This window comes from Suncus etruscus, chromosome 4, assembly GCF_024139225.1.
Source record: "Suncus etruscus isolate mSunEtr1 chromosome 4, mSunEtr1.pri.cur, whole genome shotgun sequence".
NCBI classification, from domain to species: domain Eukaryota; kingdom Metazoa; phylum Chordata; class Mammalia; order Eulipotyphla; family Soricidae; genus Suncus; species Suncus etruscus.
In genome coordinates this window covers 15,853,291-15,874,144 of record NC_064851.1, presented here as the reverse complement: position 1 = coordinate 15,874,144, position 20,854 = coordinate 15,853,291, and the positions used below count along the sequence as shown (strand labels likewise).

The window sequence follows — 20,854 nt, the reverse complement described above, 5'->3', positions numbered from 1 at the left end:
TTCACCCACCCACCCATCCATCCATCGATCCATCCATCCATCCATCCATCCATCCATCCATCCATCCATCCATCCATCCATCCATCCATCCATCCATCCATCCATCCACCCATCCATCCATCCACCCATCCATCCATCCATCCATCCATCCATCCAGGCGCCCATCCAGGATGCCAACGGGCGAAGGAACGCACGAACTTCGCCCGGTCCGGGGAAAAAACTCTCGGCAAGCTCGCGCAGGACCAGACCAGAGCTGGGGAAAGCAAAGCGGGCGGGGGAGAGACACACACACAGAGAGACAGTTGGGGTTCAGCGGCTCAGCGTTTGCAGGGGATGGAGAAAGAGGAGGAGGAGAGATCCAGGGGACCCGCAGAGCTCGACCGAGCCGGGTGCGGGGCTCCTTAGCCACTAGGAGCCGAGGGAGGCGGCGACTAGCCGGGCCACCCCGATGTGGGCCACGGCGGGGTGCCGGGGCCCGCGCGGCCCCGCTCGCTCCTCCTTAACCCGCGCGGGGAGGCGGCGGCGGCGGCGGCGGAGGAGGAGGAGCGCGAGCGCGGCGCCGAGGCCGGGGAGGAGCCGGGGCCTGCAGCGGAGCCGAGCCCGAGCGCCCCAGCCGCGTCCCGACCCTCCCGCGCGCCCGCCCGGAGAGGCCCCGCGCGCCCCAGGGAGCCGAGCGCACCGCGCGCACGGGACGCGGCACTCCGGGACGCCCGGCACGGGAGCGATCGAGCGAGCGCGCGCGCGAGACAGTCGGGGAGCCGCGGCCTCCGGGCCCCCCGCAGCCCGGGCCAGCTCGGGGCGAGCGGGCTGGACGCGAAACCGCACCCTCGGGGGCTCTCCAGGCCGGGCAGCTCCCCTGCGCGTCGGCGCGCGCTCCATCCTCCCAGCCGCGAGCAAGCCAGTCCCTCTGCCAGGCCAGCGTCCAGACGCCCCGAAGTGGGCAAGGGGTGATCCCGCCCGCGGGTGGCCCCGGGAGCCCCAGCGCGCCACTCCGGGCGCTGCGGGACTTTGGAGGCGGCGGCGGCGACGAGCCCCGTCCGCACCGTCCGTGCCAGCCGGTATCCCCGGGGCCGCGGCGGCGTCCTGACATCCACGCGCGGGGCCCACGGCCGGGACAGGACAGCGGCTCCCCTCGCACCTCCCGCCGACCCCCGGAGCCCCCCACGCTCCCGAGGTCCAGTTTGGGGAGGAGGGGGATACCTCCACGGGGGAGGTGGCCGCGCCCGGGCAGGAGACGCCCCTTCTTCTCTCCTCCCCAGGGGTGCCGGCCGGGGCTGGGGGGTGTACCACCTACCCCAGGTTGGTCCTCCCTCTCCTCCTCCTCCTCCTCCTCCTCCTCCCCAGCCCCCTTCCGCTCCTCACCCTCTGGGGACCCACTTCCCCTCGGTGGCAGCAGCAGCGGCGGCTGGGGAGACTCAGCCCGGCTCAGGAGTCACCCGTGATGATGAGACTTTGGGGCTCCCTTTGAAGAGGGGGATCCCGTCACCCCCCAAAGCCACTTCCAGGTGGTTCCCTCCTGTGGCTGGGGGAACCTTGGAGACAGGTGAGTACTTTTCCTCCCTCTATCCCTCTGAGTTGTTGGGGGGCTAGGGCTGGGAATGGCCACTTTGGGGGGCTTGGCTCCAGGACAGAGGAGGAGGAGTAACTCAGAGGCTCCTCAGGGTTTGTGTGTGGTAGATGAGGAGGTGCTCCGGAGTTGGACTTCCTAGGGTTCCCAGTTGGTTTATGGGAGGACCCTAGGAATGTGTAGGTGCTCAGGCTGGGGCAAATGGATGGCAGAAAGTACCCGATTTTTTCCCATGTTCTAGGGCTCCTGTGTCATGGGCATGTCCTGGGCCATATTCCTGTACCCAGCTTCATTTCTCTCTTTCTCTCTCTCTCTCTCTCTCTCTCTCTCTCTCTCTCTCTCTCTCTCTCTCTCTCTCTCTCTCTCTCTCTCTCTCTCTCTCTCTCTCTCTCGTTTTTGAGTCACATCTGACAATCCTCAAATGCTCAGGACTTACTTCTGGCTTTGCATTTTGGAATCATTCCTAGTAGTGTTCAGGGGACCTTATAGGATGCTGGGGATCAAACCTGGTCAGCAATGTGCAAGGCAAGTTCCACTCCCCCTTGTTCTATGGCTCCAGTTCCTTCTCTTCATCATCCGGCCACCTCCCAGGAGGCGGATTCTATTCCTCTGGTGTGACAGCTTCTTATCTGTTGTCATCCTGGGCCAGCTTAGTGTCCCCCCAAGAGCTGTTCTCTCCAACCCACTAAGTCGACTTAGATCCCAGAGCCTTCTCCTTGATGGGGGACTCCCCAGAGCACTGCTGGCATCTCTTCCCAAACAGTGAGATTCAGAGGGAGAGAGTGGCCGAGGAACTCCGGGGTTGAACATCTCCCCAGTGCTGGGTTTGTTCCTTGGACCCCAGGACCCCTCATCCCTGCTGATAAGTCCCTCCTGAAAAGTGGGACTGATGAGGGAGAGATGTAGGTTGTTGCTCACTCTCTGTCTTCTCTTTCCAGTCTTCTGAGCGGACCTCCAGCAGGATTTTTGACTCCTGGGGCTTATGCTCCCCTTGCCCTGTTCCTTGTTTGGTTTTGATCTCCGGGACCTTGGGGTTCCCTTCTCAGTCTTCCAAGATGAGCAAACCGCCTCCATGCCCAGAATCTTCTGGAAATTTGCCAGGATATCCTTTCGGGGAGCCCCTTGGAATTTTATATTTAGCTTTGGGGCTGCCCCTAGCAGTACTCCTTGCTTACTCCTGGCTCTGTGCTCAGGGGTTGCACTTGGTAGGGCTTAGTGGACCATAATGGGTACCAGAGATTGAACCCCTGGTCCTGGCCGCTCCCTCTGGTTGGTGATGAGTGTGACAGGCCGTGGGCCTGATTTGCTGTGGACCGTCTATAGAACACAATCTAGAACATACTTTGAGTTCAGGGGAGCGTGGTTATCTTGCTTTCTGTGCTTATGTGTATGGAGTGATGGGCACCTTTGCTTTCCTGGCTGAACCTTCATTCACCTAGGCTCACATGTTCCTTAGAAAACAGGAATCCCTGGGCCAGGACCCCAAGAAAGTGCTGGGAAGATTGCCCAACAGGGAGGCAAGCTCATGGAAGCTTTTGGGAGGTTGGGGGGAACTGTCGGGTAAGGGCCATTCCAGCATCTTCTGTTCTCTCTCTCTCTCTCTCTCTCTCTCTCTCTCTCTCTCTCTCTCTCTCTCTCTCTCTCTCTCTCTCTCTCTCTCTCTCTCTCTCTCATTTTTGGTCACATCTGGCTCAGAGGTTACTCCTGGTTCTTTGCTCAGAAATTGCCCCTGGCTGGCTCTGGGGACCATATGGGGTGCTGGCATTCAAACCACCCTCCATCCTGGGTTGGCTGTGTGCAAGGCAAATGCCCTACCGCTGTTCTACTCTCCAGCCCATCTTCTGCTTTCTCCAGGACTAGCCCATCTTCTGCTTTCTCTAGAACTAATTAGAGTTTCTTATTTCTGATATTGCTGGTCTCAGAGGCCCAAAGAACCTTGCTCTGGGGCTAGAACTATGACACCCCCTGTCCCCAGCCTCCCAAACTGGAGACAAGGGTCTTGGGGTGTGGGTGTATGTCAGGGCCAGTAACTTATTTCTATTTTTTGTTTGTTTATTCTGAAACCATAGTCAGCTGTGCTCAGGGATTACTCTGGGCTCTGTACTCAGGAATCACTCCTGGCAGGAGTGGGATGCCGGGCATCAAACCTGGGTCTGCCTTGTGCAAAGCAAGCACCCTATTTGCTGTGCTATCGCTCCAGCCCCAGCTGCCTATTTCTTACCAAGTACTTTTTCAGATGTGGAATGCAACCCCACATCTCTATGCCAATGCAGTGGCATTGGTACCCAGCACCCCGAATTTGGTTTGCCTCTGTGGACTCAAGCAGGGGGCACTGGCTTATATTAACTGATTTATTGGCATCTTAGTTATTGATATTGGGTTTAGGCCATGCCTGGTGGTGCTCAGGGTTTACTCCTGCCTCTGCATTCAGGACTCACTCCTGATAGGCTCGGAGGACCACATGGGATGCAAACCCTCTACCCACTGTTCTATCTCTCTGGCCCCAGATACACTGATTTAGAGAATGTTTTTCCAGATCATGTCTCCTAGCCTTGACCTAGTAACAAGCTCCCTCCACCCGCCCCAACCACACCCTCCAAAATGACTTGCAGGTCCCTTTTTCCTTCACCTGAAGGGTTTTCTTGGTCTTGGCATGACTGGGGTTGATAGGGTTCCTAAAGGAAAAAAAAAAAGAGTAAAATGTTCCGCCACCTTTCTGAAAATTTTTGCAAACTCAGTGCAGGTTTTGTGATGAAAAGCACTGCTGGCTCAGAGAGATGGAAATGAGGATAAGGTGCTTGTCTTGTAGGTAGCATTGGATCTTGGTTTGATCCCTGGTACCACACATGATCTGCCTGAGCACCACCAAGTGTGGCCCCCAAATGAAAACAAAGCACAGTTGTTCCGCTGCTGCTCTAGCTGGATGTTCTATCAGTTTATAGATGAAATTCTGTTTCTGTTTTGGGGCCAAACCTGGTGGTGCTCAGGGGTTACTCCTGGCTCTGCACTCAGCAATCACTCCTGGCAGTCCTCAGGGAGATCATATAGGATGCTGGGGATTGAACCTGGGTCAGCTGCCTGCAAGGCAAGTGCTCTACCCACTGTGCCATCTCTCCTATGTCCATATAGGTGAATTTTTTTTCGGGGTGGGGGCTCACACGTGGCAGTGCTCAGGGGTTACTCCTGGCTCTGCACTCAGAAATCGCTCCTGGCAGGCTCGGGGACCATATGGGATGCCGGGGATTGAACCTGGGTTTCCCCGGTCACCACAGGTGAATTTTTGATGCCTTTTTTTATTTTCCTCCTTCATTCAGAAACTGTAGCTACACTAACTCCATCCTTATTAAATGCCTTTAAACTTAAGTTGTGCAGGGGTTAAGGCTTCTTCTTTGCTTCAAGTGTCTTATCCAGGTTCTATCCCTGGTATCATATGCTCTCTGGAGGCCCTGAGCACTGCTGGGTGTGACCCAAATCCCTCCTCTGCCCTCCCCCAAAGTGAACTCAAGGTGATCTTCACAGTTCCCCAATGTAGCTAGAGTTCCCTTCTCTATTTCTTCATCATCATCATCATCATCATCATCATCTTCTTCTTCTTCTTCTTCTTCTTCTTCTTCTTCATCTTCATCATCATCTCTTTTTGGCTTAGAGGTCACACCCAGCAGTGCTCAGGGCTTACTCCTGACTCTGCTCAAGAACCACCTTTTATTTTTTCCTTTTGAGTTTTTAGGCCACACCCAACAGTGTGGTGCTCAGGGCTGACTCCTGGCTCTGTGCTCAGGCATCACTCCTGGCCAGTTCCAGGGATGTAGTGCTGGGGATCAAACCTGGGTCAGCCGCTTGCAAGTCAAGCGCCTTCCCTGCTCGGTACTACCTCTCCAATGCCACATCTCTGCTTTACAGGTGAAGTAACTCCAGGGGGTGTATGGTCAAGAGGCAGGGGTGAGAGTGAGAGTGGAGACTTGGTACTAGAGTAGCAGCCCTCCTGGCATTTGGTGCTGGGCTCAGTGGGTCTGCTCATCTTGGTATTACCAACCAGGCAAGGGGCTCTGGCCTGGGCACTGGCCTTGCAGACAGGGGTGGGGGAGTGGGGGGTAGGGGTGCACTCTCTGCTTTTCCTTTTTCTCCTGGATTTCATGACACTTTGACAATAGGCTGTTGCCTTGGACACTCCGTGGATGTGATAGAGCCTGGCTGCCTCTGGGCTCTGGGGGGATGGTGGTGTCTGTGGGTATTTCCTTTGGTCCTTCCGGGACACTAGGAAGAATGTGGCCTGAAGTAGACCCAACCTGGCCTGAACTCAGTGGTATGATGCCTACCTGGCCAGAGAGGTGTGGGGAGAGAGGTTGGAAGTAGTGGGGGAGGAGGGAGGGAGGGGGGGAGAGAGAGAGAGAGAGAGAGAGAGAGAGAGAGAGAGAGAGAGAGAGAGAGAGAGAGAGAGGAGAGAGAGAGAGGAGAGAGAGAGAGAGAGAGAGAGAGAGAGAGAGAGAGAGAGAGAGAGAGAGGAGAGAGGAGAGAGGAGTGGAGAAGAGAGATGGAAATACCTCTTGTTTGCCTTTCTAATAATAGCTGGGAATAGTAGCCTCATGCGATTATTGTGGGGTACGGGAATGTGTCGCTGCCATGAGCTCCTTCCTCTCTCTGGTTTCCTTCACTTCTTGGTGGGGGCAGGACACTTTGGTCTAGTTTCTGACTTCATTGATTTGTTGTTGTTATTTTCTCTATCTCTTTTTAATAGAAGGGGGAAACTGAGGCATCAGGGCTCCTCTTTGATGAGCTGCCTGCACCTAGAGTGGGACCAGGACCCAGGAAACCTGGGGGCCTGCCCCCTACTGCGGGCCAGCCGGGAGCGCAGGCTCTGCCCTGGCCTTTCAAGAATGGGGAAGTGCTGGGGGCGGAAGTGGGATGGGTTGTTGGAGGGGCCCCTGCTAGCATCTTGTGGCTGGTGAGACTGGAATGTGCTTGGAGTTCAGAGGGCTGGCTGGAGGGTGCTGGGAAAGGTTAAATTTAACCTACAGTGTCCTAACCTGCCGCAGGCGCAGGCGGGGAGCCCGAGGGGGTGGGGTGGGGGGGGGATAAGGAGAGGGAAGGACACGGGGCGAGCAAAACTCTGGGCGAGCTTCCCTGCCTGGCATTTACGGCTGGTGGCCGCCAGGTTCCTAAGGCCGCCGTGAGTGAGTGTCCTCTTGCCCCAGCGCTGGGAGGTTTTTCAAATGAGTTGTCTGCAGAAGGCGGCCAGCCGCGTTCATTTTTCAGATGGCATTTCCCTAGGAGGGACTGGAAGCAGGGAGGTTCTGTTTACTAAGGCCCAGCGGGGCTCCCTGTCTCCCTGTCCCGGCACTCCCTGTCACCCACTAGCCTGCTGCCCAGAGCACCCCTGGCTTGCCCGGCTGGCCCCTTGTACAGTTCCCACCAGAACCAGGCTCGAGGTCTGGGCAGCTTCCTGGAAGGATGACGCGTCCCACTTAGTTTCCAAGTTTGTGCCAGGTTCAGGAAGGGATGGTTGGTGCTAGAGGTGGTGGTGGTGGTGGACTGTTGGGGGGTCAGGGGTGGGGAAGGAAGATCAGGAGGGGTGGGTGGGGGAGAGGCACCGCAGAGATTAAAGGGGAAACCCCTGTAGGCTGCTATTTATAAACATGGCCTTTTGTGTGCGTGGTTTTTGCTTTCTGCTGCTCTAGCAGCTCTGGAGTTGCAGTCTCTGTCTGTCTCTGTCTCTCTCTTGGGCTGCCCAGGCCCCTGGGGCTCTGAGGTGTTTCCTGCAGCCTGGCAGGGTGGGTGGTGCTGGAGGTGAGGCAGCAAGGCAGGGAAACATGCTTGTCCATGCATGAGGTTTTGGGGCATACGGGTGGTGAGGGAGGGAGGACGTCCCTCCCTTCCCCTTGAAGGAGAAAGGACGGGGCGGTGACAGGGGAGAAGGACCAGCTGGGGAGGGGTGACTCTGGCTGGTGGCCCTGATCCTGCTCTCTGGGGAGTCTGGAGGGCTGAGGTGGGCCCAGGCTGTGTCAGCTCCCGCAGTGCAGCCCAGCTGCCTGTGTGGAGCGGTGTGTATGGGCTTGTGCTGTGTGCTGGGTGTGGAAGTGGAGATTCCAGGCATTGCTGTGCCTCTACCCAGGATTCTGACCTCTGGGGCTGGCTGGCTGGTGGGGCGGGCGGGTGGGTGCTGTCAGCCCTGGGGGTGGGGTGGTTCCAGGCTGCAGAGATACTGGCGAGCACAGACCTGTTCTGGGGTGGCCAGGGCTCTCTCTGGGAGGGGGGGGCCCGGAGGGAGTGCCAGTTGGTCATCTAGTGGCTCACAGGGCAGCCTTGCTAGCTCTAGCTTCTTCAGGAAACCTGGCACCCACTGCCTGTCTCCCCCCCCCCCCTTCATGTCCCTCGTCACATCTCTGTGCCAGCAGCAGCGCCCAGGCTGTATGGGTGGTGGCATTGAGCGGGCAGACAGCGGGTGTGGGAGGGAGGGTTGGCAGCACCCAGAGTTTGCACGGAGGTGCGGCCTGCTGCGTGCCTTCCTGGGAAGGAGGGAGAGAGAGAGAGAGAGAAAGAGAGGAGGAGGAGGAGGAGGAGGAGGAGGAAGAGGAGGAGGAAGACAGGGCAGCGGTGGGAGGAAAGCCAGCTCCGTGCCCCAAAGTGGCTATTTTTAACTAAACTCTCTGATTACTCCCCAGGTGCACACAGTTGGGTGTCCTGGGGGTCTCCCTGGGGGAGGGGAAGATGGGAGGCTCTTGAGAGGACTTTTGGTGGGGGGGGGGTCTCTCCTGGTTCCCTCTATGTGGCCCTGTGCATCTATCTAGTGGTCAGATGCAGTGTGTCTAGTTGTGAACTCTGTGTGTGTGTGTGTGTGTGTGTGTTTGGGGGGGGTCACACAGTTGGGGTGTCTGTCTTACTGCTGCTGTTTGCTGGGTGTCAAATGTAATTCATGCTGGCTGGTGCTGTGTGTCAGATGCCTCAATGACGTGTGTGTGTGTGTGTGTGTGTGTGTGTGTGTGTGTCTGTGTCTGTGTCTGTGTCTGCCAGAAGGGACAGTGCTCAAGGGGATCTCATAAGAAACACATTTATGGGTGGGATATAGTGCAGACTTGGGTTTGATCTCCGGCATCCCACTTGGTCCCCTGAACCTCCATCAGGAAGTGATCCCTGAATGCAGAGCTCTGAGCATTTCTGACTTGTTGGATGTGCTCCCATAATGAGATCTAGAGAGAGAAGAGAGAAAGAGAGGGGGGGGGGAAGAGAGAGAGGAGAGAAAGAGAGAGAAGCCCAGATGTGTTGTTTATTGGGTTTTAGTTGTTTTACTCAGGGTCTCTCCATTTGCTGGTGCTGTCCCTCCAAAGACTGGCATGTAATATGTAATAGGACAGGTGTCATAGTCGGTGAATAGGCTTCGTCTCATTTGACGTGCTAAGTGGCTCTTATTTTGGATTTTGGGTTTATATTCAGCAGTGCTCAGGGCAGCCTCAGACTCATACTTGAAGGTGATTTTCTGTCCTGTTGGGAACAAGCTCAAGCTCTGGGCTCCTGTGTGCAAGGCATATGCTCCAGACCCCTCAGTGCTCTAGTTCTCTCTCTCTCTCTCTCTCTCTCTCTCTCTCTCTCTCTCTCTCTCTCTCTCTCTCTCTCCCTCCCTCCCTCCCTCTTGTCCCAAAGAGTTCTGTGTTGTTTTCTTTCTTTTTGAGGGGCTCACCAGGTGGTGCTCAGGGGTTACTCCTTGCTCTGTACTCAGGAATCATTCCTGGTGGGCTCGAGGGACCATATGGGATGTCAGGGATTGAACTCGGTTTGGTTGCGTACAAAACAAATTCTCTACCCACTATGCTATTACTCTAGCCCCAAAGTGTTTTGCTTTCTAAAAACTGAATTAAATTAATGATTTTGGGGAGGGTTATACTCAGTGGTGCTCAGTGCTTACTCTTGACTCTCAGAGATCATTCCTGGGGGGCTTGGGGAGCATATGAGATGCTGGGGATTGAATCCAGTCAGCTATGTATAAGGCGAGAGCACCTTCTTGTACTATCCTTCTGAAACCAGTTTTTCTTTTCTTCTTTTATTTGTTTTTGGGCCATACCTGTTGATGCTCAGGGGTTATTCCTGGCTATGCGCTCGCTCAGAAATCGCTCCTGGCTTGGGGGACCATATGGGACACCAGGGGATCAAACTGTTGTCTGTCCTAGCTAGGTCAGCTGCGTGCAAGGCAAACATCCTACTGCTGCGCCACCACTCTGGCCCCAGCCCCTGTTTTTCTTTTTGAAAAAATATATACACACACACTCATGGATATTTCTTCATATTTCCCCCACTTCATTCAGCAGTGCTCAGGGTTTACTCTGGACTCTGTGCTCAGGATCATTCTTAGTGGACCTTGGGGACCAGATGTCAGGGATCGAACCCCACCGGATGTCAGGGATTGAACCCCACCATCGTGTGTAAGACAAACACTCTCCCCACAGTACTATCTTTTTGACTCCTACTTCTACATAGTTTCAAAATCTTATGTCTTAGATAAGGAGAGTTGAGTGACTTGTCCAGTTGGCTGCTGGTCGAATCGCTCTTTGAGCCCTACAGGAAGGCCCTGTTTTACTTTCTGATGGGCTTAAGTGCCTTATCTAGTAGAGGAGTTGAGCCTGTTTGGGGGTCCTGAGGAGAGACTGGGGGTTTTCTAGGGCGATTACCCCAGAAGGGCTTTTGCCCTTCCTAGGATGGGAATAGTCCGGGCCAGTTGGAAAGCCAGGGCCCTTCTGATACGGTCTGGTTCCTTCTCTCTGCAGAGCCCAGAGACATCATGGCCTCCGACCTGGAGAGCAGCCTGACCTCTATAGACTGGCTTCCCCAGCTGACGCTGCGGGCTACCATTGAGAAGCTGGGGGGCGCCTCGCAGGCCGGGCCTCCGGGGGGCAGCCGCAAGTGTCCCCCAGGCTCCCCCACAGATCCCAATGCTACCTTGAGCAAAGATGAGGCTGCGGTCCACCAGGACGGCAAACCCCGCTACAGCTATGCCACCCTCATCACCTATGCCATCAACTCCTCCCCTGGCAAGAAGATGACCCTGAGCGAGATTTACCGCTGGATCTGTGACAACTTCCCCTATTACAAGAACGCTGGCATTGGCTGGAAGGTATGTGGCCTCCTGAACCCTGAGAGTTAAGCTTCTACCTTCCCTTTCATTCCCTATGTTTTTTCTTTTTTGTTATTTTGGTGGGGGTGGGAGGAGGAAGTGGAGGTTTGGGCCACACCTGGCAGTGCTCAGGGCTTACTCTTGGCTTGCACTCAGGAATTAGCCCTGACAATGCTAGGGGGATATAAGGGACACCTGAAATTGAACTCAAGTCACTCTGTACAAGGCCTGTACCTTCCCTGCTGTGCTATCACTCTGGCCCCTCCTTTTTTTTTTTTTTTTTTTTTTTTTAAATTTTTGAGGCAATGAGGAGGTGGTTGGAGCTTCTCCAGTGGTTCTGGGGGAACTATTCCTCTGACCTTTGCTCAGGATTGACCCCTGGCAGTGCTTGGGGGACCATATGCTATGCCAGGGAGTAGCCCTAGTTGGTGGGGGTACGAGGGAAGTAATGTAAGCCCTGTGTTCTCACCCTGACCCCATGATTTTGTACATAGGTCTGGTTCATTCTGACCCATTTCAGAGATGTGTGAACTTGAACTCTTACTGTTCTCTGCGTACTATTATTATTTTATTTTTTGTTTTTTTGGGCCAGTGGTGAACAGGGATTACTCCTGGCTCTGAGCTCAAGAATCACTCCTGGTGGGACCTGGGGGATCATAGGGATACTGGGGAGTATTAAATGCAGGTCAGCCATATGCAAGGCCTTGACCTGCTGGACTCTCGCTCAAGCTCCCTTATTATTATTATTATTATTATTATTATTATTATTTTTTATTAAAGCACCAAGATTACAAACATGTTTTTAGTTGGGTTTCAGTTATAAAAAAGAACATTCCCTGGGGCCGGAGAGATAGCACAGTGGTAAGGCTTTTGCCTTACATGTGGAAGGTCGCTGGTTCAAATCCCGGCATCCCATATGGTCCCCCGAGCCTGCCGGGGGTGATTTCTGAGCGTAGAGCGAAGAATAACCCCTAAGCATTGCCGGGGGTGACCCAAAAACCAAAAAAAAAAAAAAAGAACATCCCCTTTGACCAGTGCAACCTTCCTATCACCCATGCCCCCACATCTCCCTCCTCCCTCTCCCCCTGCTTATATTCAAGATAGGCATTCTACTTCTCTCACTCATCATCATTATCATGATAGTTCTTAGTGTAGTTTTTATTGGGTGGGTAGTTTGGGCCATACTCAGCAGCGCTTAGGTGTTACTCCTGGCTCTGTGCTCAGAAATCGCTCCGGGCAGGCTCGGAGGGCCATATGGCAATGCTGAGAATCGAACTGGGTCCTCTGGGATTGGCCGCATACAAGGCAAATGCCCTACCACTGTGCTACTGTTCCAGCCCCAGTGTAGTTATTTCTCTAACTGCACTCACTACTCTTTGTGCTAAGCTTCATATCATAGCCAATCCTTCCAGCCCTCATCTCTATTGTCTCTGAGTATTATTACAATAATGTCTCTTATTTTTCTTAAATCTCACAGATGAGTGAGACTATTATTATTTTTTGAGACTATTATTATTTTAAACTTTCAGAATTGAGGCTTTCTCCCAAAGTTTGCCAGAGAACCCCCAACACTACCAAGCCACAGCTGTGGGGATAATAGAGTACTCTCGCTTATCATGGCCAACTTACCTTTGGATTCCTCAAGAAGGAGATACACTCATTTGACAAGTGTGTATTTGTTTTCCAGCCACTGGCCATGCCATGACAGGGAGCCTTTCTTCCCAGAGGCAAGCCTCCCGCTAGATTGCCAAAGCTCCATTGCACGGAGTCATCATCTTTGAGAGAATTGCAGACCCGGAGAAAGTGCTAGAATTCCGTCCCTCCCTAACAGTCCATTTAGCTGCAGGTCATGCGAGATGAAGTGCTTTGGCTGGAGATAGAGGACGAAGGGGCCTCTTGCAGGCATCCAGGGAGGAGCTTTGCTCTCCCATTTTTTCATTTTCTTTGGCCAGTAGTCAAAGAGGACAGGGGGACTTTGAGATGTTCTCTCACTCCAGACATCACCCTTTGACCTACGAGCCAGGGGAGAAAAGCCGAAGACTGTTGAAAGCTTTTTCTTTATTCTCATCTTCCACAAATGTCTTATTTATATAATATTTTGAGGCTGGGGCCAGAGCAACAGCACAGTGGCAAAGGTCTGCCTTGCATGCAGAAGGGAGAGGGTGTGAATAAGTTTACATAAAATTTATTTATTTTGTGGTCTTGGGGCCACACTGGCAGTGCTCAGGGGCTGTTCCTGCCTCTTGCTCAGGGTGACCTTTGGCAATTCTTCGAGGAATTATAAATGGGCCAGTGGATTTAAACCAGGGTCAGCCACATGCCAGGCAAGTGTCTTTCTCTCTGTGCAAGCTTTCTGGTATTTATATAATTTTTATTACAACATAGTTTTAGTTGCCCTATTGTATTATTAGTTATTATTCTAGCATTTATGTAATTTTATTACAGCATAGTTTTAATTACCCTATTGTATTATTAGTTATTATTCTTAATCTCTTATAGTCCTAATTTGTTTATTTAATTTTTTGTGGGGGCCACATCCAGTGGTATGCAGGGCTTACTTCTGGCTCTACACTCAGATATCACTCCTGGTGGACTCAGGTTTGCCAGGGTCTAGCCAGGGTTGACCACATATAGGATAAGAGTCTGAGCCACTGTGTTATGGTGCCAGCCCCTAATTGTTTCTAATTTAGAAATGAAACTTTATTATCTGTGCAGGTGTATAGTAAAAACAAACAAACCCCACAACCAAAAAACGTAGTCTGCATAGGGCTCTATACTCTGATTTCTGACTTTTTTTCTTGGGGGGACTGGTGTGTGTATGTAACTTATAATGTGTCTTCCTTGAATAAGGTGGAACCACTTCTCACCAGATTTTTGACCAGCTTCTTTTTTTCTTTGGTGGGGGGGATTGGGTCATACCTGGCAGTGCTCAGGGGTTACTCCTGGCTCTACATTCAGAGGCAGGGGGGCATATGGGATGCTGGGGATCAAACCTGGGTTGGCTGTGTGCAAGTCAGCACCCTACCCACTGTGCTGTCAGTCCTTTGTAGTACATTTGAGCTATCATCAAAGGTGCTTCAGAGTTCCCTCCTGGAAGTGATCAGGAGGTGATCAGACCAGTGTTCCAGTCCTGTTTGAGTTTCTTCCCTCTATTTGTCCTTTCTCCTTATCTCCTGGTGATTTCCTCCTCCTCCATAGTAAGAGGTGCTGGGTTTTGCCCATTATAGACTCGTGTGTGTGTGTGTGTGTGTGTGTGTGTGTGTGTGTGTGTGTGTGTGTGTGTGTGTGTGTGTGTATTTGGGGGAAGGTGTATGTTTCTATGTTCTCTTGAAAACTCTTTTGCTTGGTCCCTTGCTGCTCTGGTCTAATTGGGTTTTCTGCTTCCCCAGAATTCAATTCGACACAACCTTTCTCTCAACAAGTGTTTTCGGAAAGTGCCCAGACCTCGGGATGACCCTGGAAAGGTAAGTGGGTGCTGGAGACTTGGAGGGGCAGAGCAGACAGGATATCAGCCATTGTCCATCATGTCACAGATATTCCCCAAGGAACCAGACGAGGACATCATTTGAATTAGGGAAGCAGCTTTATTGTTATTGTTTTTGGGCCACACTTAGTGTCACTCATGGGTTAGTTATTCCTGGCTCTGCTCAGAAATCACTCCTAGCAGACTGGGAGGGAACCATTTCGGATGCCAGGGATCAAACCTGGGTTGGCCACATGCAAGGTAAACACTTTTCCCTCTGTGTTATCGCTCTGGCTCCATTTACTGTTATTTTTAAGTATTTATTTATTGATTTTGGGATCACAACCCAGCGATGCTTAGGGCTTACTCCTTCCTGCCTCTGTACTCAGGCATCACTCCTGCAGTGCTCTGGGAATCATAGGGGAGCCTTGGGGATGGAGTCCGGGTCTGCCGTGTTCAAGGCCAACAACCCTAACTCCTGCACTATCTCTTTGGCCCGTGGCTTTATTTATTTATTTACTTTTGCTTATCTAGCTCCTGCACCCTCATGGGGGTGCGTGGGGCACAGTGACTAAGGAAGATGGCGAAATCTTTAAAAACCAAACAAACACTGGTGGTAAAGTTGACTTTATGACCTCTCTCTGAGTCAGAGCACTCTCTCAAGCTGTCAGAGGTGGCCAGCAGGACTTTATTTATTTATTTATTTATTTATTTTTTGGTTTTTCGGGCTGTGCCTGTTTGAAGCTCAGAGGTTACTCCTGGCTAAGCACTCAGAAATTGCCCCTGGCTTGGGGGGACCATATGGGATGCCGGGGGATCAAACCGTGGTCCTTCCTTGGCTAGCGCCTGCAAGGCAGACACCTTACCTCTAGCGCCATCTCGACAGCCCCAGGACTTTATTTATTTATTTATTTTTGTTTTTTGTTTTTGGGCCACACCTTTTTGGGTATTCAACCTGTGCTATTGTTCTAACTTAGCAGAACCTTTTTTTTTTTTTTTTGCCGGGGGTGGGGGGGAGGCAGGGCTGGGCTGTGGTTCATGGGTAGTGGTGCTCGGGCTATTTCTGATTCTGTGCTAAGGAGTGATTCCTGGCAGTGCTCAGGGGTTCCTATACAATGCCCCGATGGCTGCAAGCCCTTTAACCCTTTAACTATCTCTCCGGATCCTTTGTAGGAGGTTTTTCTGTTTGTTATGCTTAGGGCTGACTCCTGGTAGGATTCTGGGAACCATATAAGGTGCCAGGGATTGAACTCAGGTGGGCCACAGATAAAGGCAAGTGTCTTCCTCCCTGTATTGTTTCTCTGACTCCTGTTGGAAGTTTTCCGTGCAAAATTCCCCTAATAGGAGAGAGAGGACAGTGGGGAGGGCATTTGCCTTGCACATGCACATGGCTGACCTGGGTTCTATCCCCAGCATCCCATAGGGTCCTCTGAGCATTGCTAGGTATAGCCCCAAAACAAAAACAAAAAAAGTCCCCTGACAGTTAAGGACAAAAAGGGAGTCCAAGAGAGTCTTACCTCGGAGCATGTGGAAAGGGTTGGATATGCTTGTTTTGAGTTCTTGGGACTAGAGAAGCACTGTTTTTTTTTTAGTTTTTGTTTTTTTTTTTAGTTTTTTGGAGCACAAAAACTAACCGGTAGCGCCCAGGGGTTACTCCTGGCTCTATGCTCAGAAATTGCTCCTGTCAGGCTCGGGGGACCATATGGGATGCTGGAACTCGAACCCTGGTCCATCCCAGGTTGGCCTTGTGCAAGGCAACAACCTGTGCCTTACCACTGTGCTATCCCTCAGCCCCCCTTTTTAAATTTTTTTATTTGGTTTTGGTTTGGGAGCCATACCTGTCCATGCTCAGGTATAACTCTTGGCAGGCTAAGGGGACTGTCCGGGATGCGGGGGATCTAGCCCAAGCTAACCATGTGCTAAGTGAGCACCTTCACCTCTGTATTCTGTCTCCAGCCTTGGACTCTGAACTTTCAAGACAGATTGAGTGCTCGAAAGCAGTCCAGCAGCCCCAGGATTCTGTATGAATCTCTATATGATATGATCGATTTTTTTCTCACAATTCACATAACTGGTTTATGTGATAATTTTCTATCTCCTTTTCTGAAGCTGGGCTGCCCAGATCAGTGATTCTGTTTTCTCTGGGGGTGTGTTTTCCTTCCAGGGCTCTTATTGGACGATCGACACGTGCCCGGACATCTCCCGGAAGAGGAGACACCCTCCTGATGATGATGTAAGTCCCCCCTTGGGAAGTCACTGCTGGGAGCCACTTTCTCAGTCTGTATCTTTGTCTTTCCGCTTTTGAAAAGCCCCTGGTGGTGCTGGAGACACAGGAGGGGTGGAGGGAATGTTTCTCCTCTGCTGACTTATAGCTGCTTCTTCACAATCCTCAGCTCTCTCAGAACTCACCGGAGCAGGAGGCCAGCAAGAGCCCACGGGGAGGTGTTCCTGGGAGTGGAGAAGCCTCACTGCCTCCTGAGGGGAACCCTCAGATGTCACTCCAGAGCCCCACATCCATTACCAGCTACAGCCAGGTACGGAGAAGAGGAGGAAAGGGTTGCAGAGGGAGGGCAAGTGGAGAGAGAGCAGGAGTGGGTGGATTAGGGACGGAGGAGCGAAGAGGATGGGGGAAAGGATTGGGTGGGTTGATGGATATTGATGGGTAGAGGAAGGGATGATGAATGAATAGAAGGAAAGTGAGATGAGGGATGAATGAGATGTGTGAGTGGATGGATGGGGAGGGATGGAGAAATAGATGGAAGGAGGTATGAGTGGATGGATGAGTGGAAGGATCGAGGGAAAAAGGATTGAGATATGAGTTAGATGGAGGAATAAATAATTCCAGAGGTCGTACATCTCACATACAGTAGATGCTTTGAGAAAGAAGGGGGAAGTCGAGAGGGGGAGAGAGTGAGAGAGAACAGAACTTGAAGAAAGATGAGGCCGGAGAGATAGAATGGAGGTAGGGTATTTGCCTTGCATGCAGAAGGACAGTGGTTCAAATCCCAGCATCCCATATGGTCCCCCGAGCCTGCCAAGAGCTATTTTTGAGCGTAGAGCCGTGAGTAACCCCTGAGCACTTCTGGGTGTGACCCAAAAACAAAACAAGCAAAAAAAAAAAAAAAAAAAAAAAAAAGAACTTGAAGAAAGATGAGTGGACCGCAGTAGATTCTTCAGTGGGGAAGGCTCTTGCTTTGTTCACAGCCAATCTGGGTTCAGTTTGTACCACCAAATAAGGGCCCCTGAACACCACCAAGCTGAGCATGGAGTCAGGAATAAGCCCTGAGCATAGCTGGGTGTGACCCTGCCCCCAAACTAAACCAAAAGATCAGGGAAAAAAGTGATAAGAAGGGTCAAATAGTTTCAAGGCCAGAAAGGTGACTCAGAGGGATGGAGCACTTGCTTTGCTTGCTGGAGCTCTGGGCTTGATCCCTTGCACTACTTGGTCCCCAATATCTGCTGGATGATTTCTGAATACTGAGCCTATAGCAGCCCCAGAACTCCTCTCAGTATGGCCATCCTCCCCTCTACCAAAAAATATTTCTAAAGTTCTTGTGGGGGACGGGGAAGACAGAAAGTTCAGCAGGCAAGGTATTTGCTTTGCACGTGGCCAGTCAGATTCAGTTCCTGGTACCCCCAGATAGACCTTCAAACCCATGAAGAGTGATCCCTGAGAGCAGAGCAAGGAGTGAGCCCTGAGTACTGCTGAGTATACCCCTCCCCTCAAAAAAAAAAAAGTAGATAAATGTCTGAGAGCAAAAGCACAGGGGTTGAGATGCTTCCTTTGCATTGGACTGATCCTGGTTTAATCCCTGACACCACATATGGTCCCCTAAGCATGTCAAGGGGCATCCCTGAGCACAGAACCAGGAGCTGGTCCAGAGCATCATTTGGTGTGAGCCATCTATATTCCCTCCCAAAATTCAAAAGAAAGAAAAGGCTGAGAAAAGGAGCCAGTGGCAGAACAGAGTTATTCAGGGACCAGATAGAGCAGGGGTCTCAAACTCGCAGGCCACCGGCCATTTGCGGGCCTCCGCACAACATTTTGTGGCCTGCGGCCAGCCTTCAAATATTGCAGTATTCATGATTATTCGCTTACCGAATAATCTCAATAAAAATCGCATATAGTAAAAAAAAAAAATCGCATTAAATATTTGCATAACCCAAGCAGTTCCGTTCGGGGTATGCAAATGTTTGATGCGATTTTTTGCGACTTTTTTTTTCTTAATGCGATTTATTTATTTATATTTTTTTTGGTTTTTGGGCCACACCCAGCGGTGCTCAGGGGTTACTCCTGGCTGTCTGCTCAGAAATAGCTCCTGGCAGGCACGGGGGACCATATGGGACACCGGGATTCAACCAACCACCTTTGGTCCTGGATCGGCTGCTTGCAAGGCAAACACCGCTGTGCTATCTCTCCGGGCCCAATAATGCGATTTTTTATTGCGAATATTCGGTAAACGAAATCCCTTATGCGGCCCTGCCTCCCCCTGACTTTGCCTCCTGTGGCCCCCAGGTAAATTGAGTTTGAGACCCCTGAGATAGAGGGAAGGAAGGAGAGCTCAAGACAGGCAGGAGCGTGCACTAGAGTCCCTTGGTATGACGCCAGTGGAACTTTTGCTTTGCTTTGCAGAGCTCAGCACCTGTGGATGGCGGCACCGTAGCAGCCGGGGCTTCAGGCCGAGATGGTGCAGAGGGTCCGCCGCCCTTGTATAGCACTAACCATGACTTCTCCTACTCTGAGATCAACTTCCAGGACCTGAGCTGGTCCTTCCGCAACCTCTACAAGTCTATGCTGGAGAAGTCCTCCTCCTCCTCCTCTCAGCACGGTGAGTCGGTCTTCCTAGAACGGGTGTGTGGCCATCTTGTAGCTTTTGCTATCTTTGGTGCCAGCTTCTTCTCTCCCTTCCCCTTCTGCCCATGGAGAAGTTGATCACTTAACAGATAGTGCCTACCGTGACCCCAAACTCTTTGGAGTTGAGTGAGCTCTTCTGGCTGCATTCCTACCTTTTTTGTTTGTTTGTTTGTTAGTTTTGGGGCCATACCTAGCATCGCTCAAGTGTTACTCCTGACTATGCACTCGTGGCAGGCTTGGGGACCATATAGGATGTCGGGGATTGAACCCAAGTCCACTGCATGGCAGGCAAATGCCCTACCCTTTGTTCTATCGCTCTAACCCCTTGCTTCTTTTTTTATTTTCCTTAATTACTCTCCATCCCCTTGATTGCTTTTTTTTTGTTTGTTTTGTTTTATTTTGTTTTTTTTGCCATACTCAGTAATGCTCAGGACTTGCTCCTAGCTCTGTGCTCAAGGATCACTCCTGATGGCTTCAGGAGACCATATGGGATATCCAGGATCAAACCGGGGTTGACTGCATTTAAGGCCAATGGCCTGCTCACTGTACTATTGCTTTGACCCTGCCCCTGATTGTTTTAGTTTTCATTTTTGTCTTTTTTATTTTTTATTGTTGGATTTAAGGCTGTAATATACTCCAAACCAGTGCTCAGGGTTTATTCCTGACTCTGTGCTTAGGGATAATTTCTGGTGGTACCACATGGGTTGCCAGGGATTGAATCCAGGTTAGCTACATGCAAGACAGATAGATGCCCTCCCTGCTACACTCTCTCCCTGACCCACCCCTCCCTTTGTGGTTGGGGTTACCCACAGGCTTGACGGGTTGCTCATTAGAGTCAGGGACACCCATTTAGTGAGTGCTCGTACGCTTGACTTTTGCATTCCCTTAGTTACGGAGTTTGCACATGTGCCTGTGGTGTGAGGACAGGGGATAACACTCTGCCTCCCAGCCTGAGTTATGGTAGTTCTGCACTTCTCACCAGAGAACATACTTCCTGGCTGTGAAACACCCTTTTTCAGTTGCTCACTTGGTTAAGGGGTGGGGTGGGGGATCACACTCCTTTGTGTGGTACTTGCATGTGCCCTTTCTGGCTTCAGTTCAGCAAATCTCTTGTGGTTCCAGGGGTTGCAGATGGCAGAGCTGGTAGGCCCACGCTTGATGCAAGTGAGAGTCTGAGATGTTAAACTTATGGCCCTATGCTTGTGCTCCACGTCCTTACACTAGTCCTCTGGGCCTTTGGCTGGCTTCCAAATACATCTACTTTTAGCTTCAGAAGGTGAATTAGATAGCACATCTGGTAGGATGTTTGCCTGGCATGTGGTCGACCGGGTTCAATCCCTGGCATCCCATGTAGTCCAGAAGGGAATTGGTGGTAACCCCCTGCTTCGAAAGCTAAGGGGTATGACTTTTATGGCTGCACACAAATCATTTAGAGAAAGCCACAAGGGGGCACAGTGGTACTTTCAGAATCTTTGCATTTTTTCCTGGGATTTTGCAATTTTATAGTGAAAATAATATAATCAGATATAGATGACTGTTTCCCTTTTATTTTGGGGGGGGTCACATTCAGTTGTTCTTAAGTTTACTTTTGGTTCTGTGCTCAAGGATCATTCCTGTCAGGGCTCAGGGGGCCATGGAGGGTGTTGGGGATAGAACCCTGATAAGGTGTGCAAGGCAAGTACCCTACCCACTGTACTATGGCACTAGCCACGTATTTATATATGTGTGTGTGTGTGTGTGTGTGTGTGTGTGTGTGTGTGTGACTATATATACACATTTAAAGGAAAACAATTTCAAACATGCAGAAAATAGAGAACATAGCGTAATAAGCATTCATGTTTCCTCCTCCAGCCTTTACAGTTAACAGTA

The 20,854-nt window shown here is 51.5% G+C and overlaps 1 protein-coding gene across 1 annotated transcript in view; it reads left to right on the top strand.

The window, feature by feature from the left end:
- Window positions 1–1,179: 1,179 nt before the first annotated feature.
- Window positions 1,180–20,854, top strand: part of FOXJ2 (forkhead box J2) — a 31,482-nt gene continuing 11,807 nt past the window's right edge. Inside the window, exons 1-6 of the mRNA XM_049772026.1 lie at window positions 1,180–1,543; window positions 10,321–10,667; window positions 14,057–14,131; window positions 16,295–16,363; window positions 16,524–16,664; window positions 18,764–18,959. Of these exons, the coding sequence (XP_049627983.1) occupies window positions 10,335–10,667; window positions 14,057–14,131; window positions 16,295–16,363; window positions 16,524–16,664; window positions 18,764–18,959 (814 nt within the window). The 5' untranslated portion in view covers window positions 1,180–1,543; window positions 10,321–10,334. The remainder of the gene's footprint in view (window positions 1,544–10,320; window positions 10,668–14,056; window positions 14,132–16,294; window positions 16,364–16,523; window positions 16,665–18,763; window positions 18,960–20,854) is intronic.